Source organism: Acanthaster planci, linkage group LG17, assembly GCF_054643075.1.
Source record: "Acanthaster planci isolate LZ-2023a linkage group LG17, COTS_SCS, whole genome shotgun sequence".
Classification (NCBI taxonomy): Eukaryota; Metazoa; Echinodermata; class Asteroidea; order Valvatida; family Acanthasteridae; genus Acanthaster; species Acanthaster planci.
In genome coordinates, this window is record NC_141793.1 from 2650803 (window position 1) to 2664071 (window position 13269).

Genomic DNA, 13269 nt, shown 5'->3' on the forward strand with positions numbered 1-13269 from the left:
GCCCCTAGATTCAAGTTTATTCAATTTTCTCGAACGTTATGGTGACTTGCACAAAAAGGCACACGGTGCAAATGCATTTGCGGTGTGTTTCATTTTAATTCTCCTCGTAAGTTCATGAATGTCTAGTTCCGAATTACTTTACACTCGACGAGTTCAGGGTGCAAAAAAGTAACAGGAGAAAATATTAGTGATCATTTTTGGGATACATTGTTACAGTAAAAAAATCAATTTGCCAAATTGTTTTTGACGGCCAGAAAAAATGGAAAAGCCTACACAAACTGATTTACTTTGCAAAAGTTCTGAAATGTTGCGCATAAGACGAATTCGATCTTCGAATTCTGCCATTCAGCGACGGCTAAGACGAATTTGGTCAGTAATGACGAATATCCTTGACATGGTGCTTAAATGTCATGTCTGCGTTTTGAAATGTTTTGAACGGTAAATGACGAAATCAGTTTCGGTAAAAGCATTCAATGCTTTTCTTGGACTAAATTGAAAGTTTTAGCCGATGAGTTCAAACGACGCACGTTTTAAAATAACCGAGGAAATTGAAAATCCCGTCAGATGGGTGAGTCAGTTCTAATGTGAATTTCGATAGATATTCTAATTTTTATTTTTTTAAAGTATTATTAACATTTTGCCTTGTGGTGTTGGGGTCACGATTAACGGGGTAAACATTGAATTTATGACGTTTTTGAAAGGGTTACGTAAATGTTTTCATTTTCTGTTCATCTTTTAACTAACATCTTAAAGTTCAATCTTTGCCAAATGTATGGGTGTGGGTCGGTGTGTGAGTATATATTTTATTTGCAAGAAAGGTCAGCTATATTTCATAATGCATGGTGTAATTTTTTGGGCACTGACTGGACAGGATTCATCTGAATAGCGCGCCTCCAAGAGTTTGCAACGCGTTGGCCGGACACAATGTGCGAAATCTGTCGACTCTTTCCAAGCGCGCATTGGGTCGACAGATTTCGTGCATTATGATTGGCTGCAGTGCTTTGCAAATTCTTGGAGGAGCCCTATCGTGAAACGCCCGTATTAAGACATTCTATGCATTGCACTGATTAGTACTTCCGCGTAAGTGCGACACATGCGCAGCTGAATTTGCACGCAGTAACTCGGAAGGGATATAACCACAGACATAACACACGATGCGTTGCACACGGCCTTAGCTGGAACGCACTTCACGCTCAAAATTCTATGCAGAGCATCAGTCAATCTCTCTGTGCCCTGTGTGGCCAGTGTAGAATGAGTGAAGTAATTGCACAGCAATCCCAGCGTCTCACCCACGAAAGCAATCTCAGAGCAAACATTTTTTACATCCATCCCATGGCAACGAATGAATTATGAAGCAAAGAAAATTACTTTACTCCACGCTCGTGGAAGAGACCCAACTGTCCTCCATTACGGCCTCAAAGGCTAACCTAAACTGTGTTACAATAGACCGAAAATAAATTGTAACACAATACAGAATATCACACAAAATCTCCGCACTCTTCAAGGTGTTTCAGACGAAGACGACGAACTCATCAGCTTGAACTTCGATTTTTGATCTCCTTTGTTATTTGTGTTGATTGTCACGATTGGTGATTTCAACTTATTTCATTCTGATGACATACCGCTTTTTGTACATTGCCAATTAATGCTTTTCAAGTTGATGAACATGTGGCAACTACAAAATTGCAGATGTTGGCCATCTGTCTTCAATTACAAAAAATAAAAAAACAAATGGCGAAGTCAAAGGCTTCAGTGAATCCGTTATATTCTGAGTTGTGACGTTGGTTCACTTTGCGCAAAAAAAAATCCTACAAAATCTTGCGACACGACGATTTCATGAGCTAAACCCCCCAACACTGCATCCATAGGCAAATCCGTTGACAGCTTGAAATGACGTAGGCAATCCGCTTTGGAAACGGGCGTGAATTTGTGAAAACTATACGGTCAGGCAAGCACAGATACCATCTAATAAAAAAACTTACTTTCACGGAAGCAGATTTTTCGCGGCAGATCACCCGATACATGTACAAAATAGCAACGCCAGCCGATAAGAAATCATTTTTGCATCCCTGGACATTCAGGGTGGCATCCGATCTGCTTCTCGAGGTGGAAAACACAAAGTTATAGCTAAACAAACACTGACTGGCCAAGTTTACAGTAAAAGTGGAAGAACAATTTCAGACACGACTAGCTTTTGGGCAAGTACCGTATTGCCTATCGCCACTGAATTATTATGGTGTTCTTATGAGTGGGGGGGTCATGGTATCCTATCCTTCCTCAAATGTGTCACATTTGTCATTCAGAAGAGAGGTTGTCTGCGTTTAACTCAAACAAAAAGGACGGAATTGTGTAGTCGTCAGATGGAAGTGAACTTTACTCAAAGTATGTTGTGTTTCAGCCATCTGTACTCTGATAAGTGTTGACGCGATGAACGATGATAGTCTCTTTTTGTGGGGAACACATTTCATGCACCAGTTACCTCAATAAGTATCTTATGTTTCAGCATTGGTAAAACTGGTTAGTGTTGACGTGGTTAACGATGCTTTTGTCATGGTCTTTATGTGGGGAACACATTACACGCACCACTGGACACACATGAAGCATCCACAATATTGCCATTCAGTGCTACACTTGGAAGTTGCACGCACCGTCATTTGTTTCAAGGGTACATGCAAGAACTCACTTAATCGGGAGGCATTCTTCATGAAAATTAATCGATAGCAGTACATCGCCAGAACGACAGAGCTGTTGAACCACCAAACTGTTACACAAGGAAGCTGGGCGATTCGATAACCAAAAAGTCATCTCCGACTACACTGAGGCCGCCACATAGAATTGTGTGTTGTCTCGCGGAAACTTTATAGTGGATGGTCAAGGCCAGGAGCAATTTGTTAAAGATTACAATCAACGAGGAGTGTCGAGCGGCGTAATACGTTGTTAGAGCTTCACGACAGCCATCCTTCCTCCTCAGCCGGGAATTAGTGCCAGCCGGCTTCACTCGGCCATCGAGTGGAATGGAAGGTGTCACCTGTGAGACTTTAACGGTATCCACTTGAGATTTAATCTTCGAGCAACTCGGAAACTGTCTCATTTGGCTCTGAAAAAAACGTAGCTGGTGTGGCTGGCCAGCGATACGAACCAAAACAATCGCCTGGGACTGTTTGCACGGGTCCTTTATTCAAAAACCGACTGCTTCCGATAGTCACAATTTGCCATTTAAGACTGGCAAAACCACTGGCAAAGTTTGTAAGCTTAAAATGGAAAATATGACTGAAAATATTTTGTCGATGGAGGAGGATACCTTAAGCAGTGACAGCAAAGGGAGTTTGTCCGACGGGTTGGTTGTGTATCAGCGTTTTGCCGAAAGACAGGCTATAGCTGGGATTTTCCTCACCGGAGCAATTCTTGGATCAGTCGGCAATTGCTTCGTCGTTGCTGCTGTGGCCCTGTCCAGGAAACTCCGGACGACCACCAATGTCTTCGTGGTCAACCTGGCGCTGGCTGACATCCTGACCTCGCTGTTTATGCCTTGGCAGGCGGTGGCAATCCTGGGCGGTGGCGACGAGTGGCCCATACCGGGCGCACCGTGGCTCTGCGTCGCGGCGGGGTTCGTCATCGTGGTCACCTACGGCTGCAGCATCAACAACCTAGCCCTGATCGCCGTCAACCGCTGGGTGGGTATCACCAAGTCTCGCTTCACCACCCGTCGCATCTACACAGCCCGTAAGCTCGCCCTGATGGTGATTTTCGCCTGGGCCATGCCGCTCTCCTGCGCCTTGATACCAGTCCTGACAGACTTTGGTGAACTTGGTTACGAAAAGCTGTACGCTAGCTGCACCTGGGTAATTGCCAAATCAGTCTACTACAGCATGTTCCTCAGCGCTATGTATTATCCACTTCAGCTGATTTTGATAACACTGTGTTACTCTTCAATCTTCTGCTATGTCCGAAAGACGTCGCAGAAGATGGCCCGAGCAGATGCCCCGTCCGTCTCGGAGAAAGTAAGCAGCGGTGGAGCAAGCCGTGCCATGAGGAGAAAGCTGTGGAAGAGGCAACTTGACGTCACCAAGAACCTGCTCTACATTGTCTTGGCTTTCGTCCTCTGCCTCACACCCTACTTCACCACCATCATTTTCACCACCGACTGGAGCCAACGTCTGGTGCCGTGGGTCGGCGGCATTTTGTTCTTCAACAGTTGCGTCAACCCTTTCATCTACGCAACCTCGCACCCAGATTTCAAAGAGGCCTTCGGGTACATGATAAGGTGCCGGAAGATTCCTACTGGCAACGCGAGTCATCGAAACAGATCTGCAGCTACAACAAGCACTGAAGTGAACCAAGCAGACACCGAACAGACCCGGCACTAACTGCACTCTAACGAGACAGTATGTTGTTGAACACCCTGGACACAATGACTCGCGGGTTCATGGTGTACAGGGGGATTCCGCTCCCTTAGAAATCGGTTGTCCAACACCCAATTTTTTAATTAAACTAAGCAAGCATGAAGTTACTTACATGAAGTTTCAACTCAATCCGACTCATGGCTTAATTGTCATGGTTATTAGAAGTTCAAGACCACAGGAGTGCCAGTCCGCATGTACACAGCATTGCAATGGAATATGGTTCATTTCTCGTTGTGTCAAATAAAGCGGATGCTGTCTGAGAACGGTGCATTCGATTTTGAAATTCACAAAATGTGTCAAAATGCCCGCAAAGAGTTACTTCCAAAAATCTTTAAAAGCTTGGCTCTTGAAAAACAAATCTGAAATGACATCGGAATATTCCTCTCCCGACTCTTTTAGGGTTTAAGCCTATTACATATTCAATGCGCAATCTGTACCAAAAGAAACGAAAGAGAAACGGTTTTTATGGATAGCCTGGTGTGAAGTAATTTAGTTCAGATAGCGATTTAACTATTTGAAAATAGAAATCACATTTTAAAATAGAAAAATGGTATTTGTGTATTGCTAAAAATAAAAAGGTCTTATGTAAAGAAAATACATGTGACCACATCACTGACACTAAAGTACACCAACCTTAATAACATTACATGAACTTAAATAACATAACGCTGCACGATTGTATTTAAAGTACCTCCTTTTTTCCCTTCAAGGTTTAATCTCCTCTCGTATTTTTTCTTGGCAACTACAGAATTCTAGATTTATCAAAACTTACACACAAATACAGAGAAGAGATAAGCGCTTAAAATACCTTTAAAATACATACATAGATGCATGACAAATCCACAAAACAGTCAAAGCCTATATAGCACCCGTTTAAGAATGCGTGGTACTCTACTTGGTTCACTTTGACCACACATACTTAAAATGATTGAGCAGCACCATCACAATTTCACGAGCTAAAACCTTCACTATCGCTTCAGTAATATAATATACAGACAGCCTCGAATAACAAAGGTAATCTGAGATGGAGACAGATATTAATTTGTGAAAACTATACGGGCAGGTAAGCACACATTAGCTTTTAGACTAATAAAACTCGCTTTCATGAAGGCAGATATTTGGGGGCAGGTGGCCCTATATATACACAACGTACGGTAACAACGCCAATTGGTGGATTGCTCTTTGCATCCGGGGCATTCTGTCTTGCTCCAAACTCCTAAGGATGGAAAAGACAAGATTAAAAGTTAAGCAAACATCAAGTCGCCGAGTTGACAGTAAAACTGGAAGAAAAGATTGTGCATAACTGAGTCTAGCCTTCTGTTTAGTACGTTATTATTCACTCTGCTTCTCTACACTTGTTATGTTGTTCTCATCAGTAGTGGTAATCGTATTCTGTCATTCCTCTTAGAAAATATTTGATATATCGAAGAGACGATGGTTGGGATGAATTCAAACAAAAAGGTGCAGAGTTGTGTAGTTATAGCTTATGTTTCAGTCACCGGTAAAACTAATTAGGGCCCGGACTTGATGGACGATGGATTTGTGACGGTCGTTGTGTGGAGAACACAATACCTGCACAACTGAACACGTTTTAACACTTATCCGCAATACAGGCATCCTGCGTAACTTCATCTCCGGAAGCTTGGTACTGTCGTTTGTTGAATGGGTAAATACAACTCCCTCCATTACGAGGTATTGTTCAGAAAAATCGATTGATACATCGTCACAGAGACAAGTCTTGAACAAATTGGTGATTTGAGATACAGCCATCTTTCACTGACACCGAGACTGCCCCGCAGAATCACGCTAATGTCTCGCGGAAGCTCGAGTGGTCACGAGCAATTTACAATAGATCACAATCGATGTGGACTGTCGACGCCATAACATGTTGGAAAAGCTTGACGACAGCCGCCCTCCCTCATCAGCCGGGAATTAGTGAAAGCTTATTTCACATGCTCATCAAGTGGACTGGGCAGTTTCACCTCAGAGTGTTCACAATAACAATTTGCTACATAATATATAACACCCACCAGCGATACGACCAACAAAAAAAAACGCTTGGCTGGGATGCACGGGATTTAAAACTGCCTGTATACTTAAGACATACGCATTTTGTTATTCGAAACTGACGTGCAGCGCAAGGTTTGTGAGCTGAATATGAAAAATATCACTGAGGATATTTTGCTTGCGGAGGAAACTTTGGGCGATGACAGAGAAGTTAATTCCTCGGATGGGATAGATACCGGTATGTGTCAGTTTTTCTGCGAGAGGCAGGCTCTCGCTGCTTTGCTGATCTCCGGCGCAATCCTTGGATCAGTCGGTAACTGCTTCGTCGTTACCGCTGTGGCTCTGTCCAGAAAACTCCGGACGACCACCAATGTCTTCGTGGTCAACCTGGCGGCAGCGGACATCTTGACCTCGCTATTTGTGCCTTGGCAGGCGGTGGCAATGCTGGGAGGGGACGATGAGTGGCCCATACCTGGCGCAAAGTGGCTCTGCGTCGCGGCGGGATTCGTCATCGTGGTCACCTTTGGCTGCAGCATCAACAACCTGGCCCTCATCGCCATCAACCGCTGGGTGGGTATCACCAAGTCTCGCTACACCACCCGTCGCATCTACACCTCCTGTAAGCTCACCCTAATGGTGATTTTCGCCTGGGCCATGCCGATCTGCTGCGCCTTGATACCAGTCCTGACAGACTTTGGTGAACTTGGTTACGAAAAGCTGTACGCTAGCTGCACCTGGGTAATTGCCAAATCAGTCTACTACAGCATATTCCTCAGCGCTATGTATTATCCACTGCAGCTGATTTTAATAACACTGTGTTACTCGTCAATCTTCTGCTACGTCCGAAAGACGTCGCAGAAGATGGCCCGAGCAGATGCCCCGTCTATCTCGGATAAAGTCAGCGGCGGAGTATCAAGCCGTGCCATAAGGAAGAAGCTGTGGAAGAGGCAACTTGACGTCACCAAGAACCTGCTCTACATTGTCTTGGCTTTCGTCCTCTGCCTCACACCCTACTTCACCACCATCATTTTCACCACCGACTGGAGCCAACGTCTGGTGCCGTGGGTCGGCGGCATTTTGTTCTTCAACAGTTGCGTCAACCCTTTCATCTACGCAACCTCGCACCCAGATTTCAAAGAGGCCTTCGGGTACATGATAAGGTGCCGGAAGATTCCTACTGGCAGTATAAGTCAACGAAAGAGGTCCACGGCGACAACAAGCTCTCAAGAACATCACACAGGTACGGAACAAATTGGGCAGTAACTGTACCCAGCGAGGCAGCTTGATGACGCACACCCCTTAATTAACCACTGTTGTGCTGGTTCTATTACACTTTACACCTATGCACCACTAGCTAGACTTTCAAACCTGAAACACATACTGCACAATCCACCCAAAAGGGAGGAAAGATAAGTTTTTGTGGTGATTGTGTCAACTTTAAGTTAGTGTGGTTCAAAGATTTAAGAATATTAGAAAAAAATTAAAAATTAACACAGAAAAGATCATAGTGCATTGCTATCTTAGAGGGTTATATTCAACAGAGTTCATTAATGTAATACCCACACTGTGTTATCATCAATTAACGAAGTCTCAACAGACAATATCAGACAGAAAATTGCGCGATTCGAAGGCCCAGTTAATATATCCCAGATAGCGTGAGATTTAAATAGAGTTAAAATCCGCAAGGCCTGTTGGGCCGGCACAAAACAGCATAGCAAAGGTCCCGCATGATTGTAAAAAAACTCTCTACGTATAAGTTTACGTGGAAAACCTTTAGCTTTAGACTTAAAATATAAGGAATTTAATAAATAACACATAAAATGCCATCGAAGATAAGAGTAATCACTCCTGAACGAAGACACACAGACTCTAATTAAGCTCTCGTCGTCGGCAGTCGTGCAGATCCCCGTCATTTGTTTCTGCCGGGAGTATATCGACCGTAAAATTAACTCTAGCACGATAGAAATTATCTCGGAAGAGGTAACTGCGGACAAAATTGGTTGCTTTCTTGATTGGTGTGTGAGCCAGGAGCTTTGGATATAGTCGATTACATATAGCCGTTATAAAACCCAGATATGTTCATTCCTTAAGTGTGTCTAGTCCCATGTCGAGATAAAGGTGTTGTCATTTAATGTATTAACTTTTTTTAGACGTCACATGTCATTAGTACTATTGTTTTATTCAAAAATACTCTCGCAGCTGAAAGGATAAACTCTCACAGTCAATTTCACAAAGGAGTATATTAGCATCAATACATGGAAATAAATTTGAAATAGAAAAATAAAAAATATATACTGCACAATGACCAGTTAAACACTATGAAAAACAAAATGACGGGGGTTAGGAAAAAACAGAGAAAACCCAAAGATAAAAGGTTTATTTGGATTATTCAGGTACAAGAGTTGTAATAAAGCCAACCACAAGCCATTGACAGGTCAAAGGGAGGACGGACACACATTACAAGCTTGTCCAAAAAACAATGGGGCAACCTTCAAAAGATGTAGATACATTTTGGCAAGTGCAAGGTCTAAACTCAGCACACACACTGAAAGTGAACCTGTGAAAGCTTGACTCGCAACTCTGATGATTTAAAAGTGTTGTTAAAATGGGATGCATGGGGCCGGACTATTAACGGCTTTTGCGAAAACGTCTCATGGGAAGCCTAACAATTGGTCTTGTCTGTAGTTTAAAACAGATTACACCATTCATGCCGCTATTCGTATACAAGTTTGTTTCATGTTTCTGCACGGCTAATGGAATATTATCTTCACTATAGCGACACTGGTAGAAGACGGAATGAATATATTATGTATATAGTTTTTGTTGTGCTATACATTTTCATTTTGTTTTCAAATAGAGACTTTTTTCCGGCCGTTAATAGAGGCAATTATAACACTTCACGAACAGATTCTGTATCTGGTTTGGCCGCGAGCTATTTCACTTTTTGCAGCGGAAGGTACTCTCCGCCCATAGCAGAAGCACCCCCTCATCGGTTGGATAGAGCCATGTCGGTCGGGAGTATTCATTTTGTTGGTAAAGACGCGACTGCTGCGCTTGCGTTTCATAGTCGTGCGTGAACCACCAATGCGCAGTTACTACCAAAAGCGCCTCCGTTGCTGGGAGAGTTGCGCCCTCTCTTGGTCCAGCTCGGAGCCCATACCAAAGAGATCATAGATAAAACACATACTCGAGGCAACCAAAGAACTATACGCATGACCACTTGCAATGTGTGCAAAAAAATTCTGGAGTGCGTGCGCGCTGCTCATTACGGGCATCCCGAAGTTCTGGCGCTACAGAGCTAGGTTCACACATTTCTTCGAAAGTCAGTTGAAGAGCACAGGTAATTTTTCAACCGATGTCTTATTCAGAATCTATGGGAGAGGTGTTATAAAACAACTTTTATTGACAGCTTTATCTATTGATGTACAACTCGCCTCCGTCGGTTGTCGGGGACACAGTATGCTCTACGGGTTACCTCGAGAGGCTAGTTTTACCATGGAGGAAGGCTTCTCCATGGCTGTTACTACACCCTTCGAAGCAGTCAACATATGTGTATCATTTTTATCAGGCAACAAAAGAAGTGGAAGAAGTATGCTGAGTATATCTATGAATGAAAATTACTGGTAAACAGTTACAGAGTGTTTAATCCTTTATCCACTCATTCTTTATAACGGCGGTATGTACTTTGTGTACTGCATAATTATACGAGTTGGCTTTTGTTGCGTTTTCCTTTGAGAGACAATGTTCCTGCATTCAAGCCATGTGAAAATAAACGTTTGTGTATAATACCCGCCATCTGTTGTTGCAGTTTGTCCCTTTCCTCCGCGGTTCAATGGGCTGGAATGATTGTATGAAAATTGGCAGTATTTAGGGGCAAGGCCACTCGATCTATCTGGGGAGTAAAATTCTTAATGCGACGCACTGAAAAAGCTTTCAATGGTTATCCTCTACCGCCAGGCTGTGGATGGACATTTCAATTAAAGGCTTTAGTGCAAGGTTTCGGACAGCTTAAAGAAGTCTATCATATTTAAAATCACCGGACATTATTCTTTGTATATATTTCGTATTTAGGAAGGTTACTTAAAAGTAAACAAAAGGCACAACAAGCAATTGCTTGTCAGACAGAAACGGTATTACCACTAGATACCCTAGTGATTTTTACGGGTTTTGCATAGAAAGGTATTGCCCAAACTTAGGACCGATGACATAAATCAAAGAAAATAATTCGCAATGAAAGCAAAAGTCAAAATTAACGTGTGAACACTTTAGCCTAATGCGGAAATCAAAATTACAGGGATATTCTTAGATTAAGTACATCTACACGAAGGCAAGTTCTTATCATTTTTCTAATTTCTCGTTTCTTTTTCTATAAAATGTAATGGCACAGCCACACCAAGGAAATAATTACAAACCGAAAAATGGAAGAGGAGAATAACCTCCAATTATTTCCGTTTCCCTCGAGCAAAGTACACAGAAAAAAACCGAAAAAAGACCTACAGGGAGCAAGTGCACGATTTTTATCTACGTGTCAAACTACGTAACCGCATGGCGTTTGTGTTTGTGTTCATTTATGCTAGCTTGCTTGGACACAAATCCTGTCCTGGAGAACATTGCGCGTGAAAGCAGTTTAGAAAATGCGGGCCGTGAGGGCTTGGCCAACAGTTTTTTCCGTGGAAGACGCTGCATCCAATCAAACTGTCGGCGGAAAACGTTCGAACTAGGGAAGGAGAATGTGTGACGGAACTGCAGGTACTCCACAAATAACAGGCTTCGATTTTTATACTCAGGATGCTGCTATAGAAAGAGGTGCCAATCAGTCTTTCGCCGAAAGACAGATCCTCGCCGCCATCTGTATCATCGTCACCATCTTGGGAGGGGTTGGAAACAGTTTTGTTATCGTCGCTGTCGGCACCGACAAGAAGCTCCGGACGGCCACCAACGTCTTTGTGGTCAACTTGGCCGTTGCGGACGTGGTAGCCTGTCTTTTTATGCCTTGGCAGGCGGTGGCGATGTTGGGCGGCGGCGAGGACTGGCCGCTGCCGGACGCGCCCTGGCTGTGTGCCATGGCGGGATTTGCCGTGGTCGTCACCTTAGGCTGCAGCATCAACAGCCTGGCCCTGATCGCCATCAACCGCTGGGTGGGCATCACGAAGTCTCGCTCCACCACCCGTCGCATCTACACCGCCCATAAACTCACTCTGATGGTGATCTTCTCGTGGCTGTACCACTCTGCTGCGCCTTGACACCGGTCCTGACCGACGTCGGTGAACTTGGCTACGAAAAGATGTATGCTTGCTGCACTTGGGACACATCAAACGAGTATTCGGTATATTTTAATATCTTGCTTACAGCAGCAAACTATCCTCTTCAAACCATCGTCATATTTTTCAGTTACACATCAATTTTCTGTTATGTCCGTAAAACATCCGGCAGAATGACAGAGTTAGTAGCTCCATCCGATTCGACCAGAGTATGTGACGAAGGTATGAGAAGAAAGACGTGGAAGCGGCAAGTGGGCGTCACCAAGAACCTGCTGTACATCATCTTGGCGTTTACGATATCCCTGACGCCAGTTTTTATGGCCATCATACTCGACACCCACTGGAGTTATCGCATGACGCCCTGGGCGGCCGGCATTTTATTTTGCAACAGCTTCGTGAACCCTATCATTTACGCAACCTCCCACCCAGACTTCAAAGGGTTTTTCAAGAACGTGATCAAGGACAGGAAATGTGAAAATGTCAGTTCCTTTAACCATCAAAGATCTCATATAATCGCGAGCTCCGAGATATAGCATGTGAATTCCATGTCACGCTCAGATCTACTGACGGACTTTCATACAAACGTCAGTGTAGTGAGTTCTTTTCAGGGAATTCTTTATCAACAGTGTCAAACTTTTAATGACTTTCTCAAGCCCCAAAGGTGGATACTCTTGGAGGATAACATGCACAGATGCAGCAAACTTTATTCGAACAGAAATAATTAAATCTGAAACTATGTTGTACTTTCAACAATCAGTTAACCTGAACTATATCGCAAATTTTAAACAATTATTTCTCAGGAAATGCATGACAAGGATCGTTTGCGTTTTTGAATTGACAAATGTGTTGGATCCACAGTTTACAGGCTGCCAGCCCATAACCATGTTCATACTTCATTTTTATGTACTTTAGTTCTCGGTAATTTATAAGAATCTAAGACTCTTCACGGCACAGAGTAAAAGAAAGAAAAATTTAATTGTGATTTGACAGCAGTTGCGACGACTCGACCATTAAATTTTCCGCGTTATCTACGATGCTGGGGATGCGATGTAATGCCCATCACAAATCCGATCACCTCTATGATCACTATTCAAGGGGCATGAGGTTATGAAACCCCGTTCGTTGACGAGAAAGGGCATCTAATTTTCCCATGAGCAGCGACGTCCCACTGGCCTGACCTAGTTAGGCCTGACCCTCGGTTAAAAAGAGCCGTGCAGGTCGAGAGTGTTCATTCCGTTGGTGGCGACGCGTACGCAACGCATGCATCTCGCGGTTCGTGAAACAGCAAAGTGGAGTTTCAGCCAAAGGAACCTCCGTTGCTTGAAAAATCGCGCCCTCTGTTGATCTAGCTCGGGGCACATACGTCACTGGTCTGACCCACCTCGTGCAAGCATTTTGTTTGAGCGCATATGAGTCGGACTTGACACGGTCAGAATGTGCACAAATGGCTAGCGTTCTGCCACAACGACAGTGAAGTTAGACGTAGGACATTGGACACTCGCATAGGTTTCTACAGCGAACATCTCATTTGGGGGGATATTCAGAGACCGACAACGCAACAACTGGCGGTTTTCGTGCACAACAGTTGTGCAATCAGT

The 13269-nt window shown here is 43.7% G+C and overlaps 4 protein-coding genes across 10 annotated transcripts in view; 3 read left to right on the plus strand and 1 right to left on the minus strand.

Moving 5' to 3' along the window:
• Positions 1-13269, minus strand: part of golga4 (golgin A4) — a 153445-nt gene that overhangs the window by 37560 nt on the left and 102616 nt on the right. The window lies entirely within an intron of this gene.
• Positions 2637-4706, plus strand: LOC110982563 (alpha-1D adrenergic receptor-like). The gene has a single exon (XM_022241054.2). It carries the CDS (start codon positions 3258-3260, stop codon positions 4365-4367), a length of 1110 nt encoding a protein of 369 aa, XP_022096746.2. The 5' UTR covers positions 2637-3257; the 3' UTR covers positions 4368-4706.
• LOC110982562 (melatonin receptor type 1B-B-like) lies at positions 6323-8252 on the plus strand. The gene has a single exon (XM_022241053.2). The coding sequence runs from the start codon at positions 6561-6563 to the stop codon at positions 7671-7673; it is 1113 nt and encodes a 370-aa protein (XP_022096745.2). The 5' UTR covers positions 6323-6560; the 3' UTR covers positions 7674-8252.
• Positions 10501-11660, plus strand: LOC110982561 (melatonin receptor type 1B-B-like). The gene has a single exon (XM_022241052.2). It carries the CDS (start codon positions 11141-11143, stop codon positions 11651-11653), a length of 513 nt encoding a protein of 170 aa, XP_022096744.2. The 5' UTR covers positions 10501-11140; the 3' UTR covers positions 11654-11660.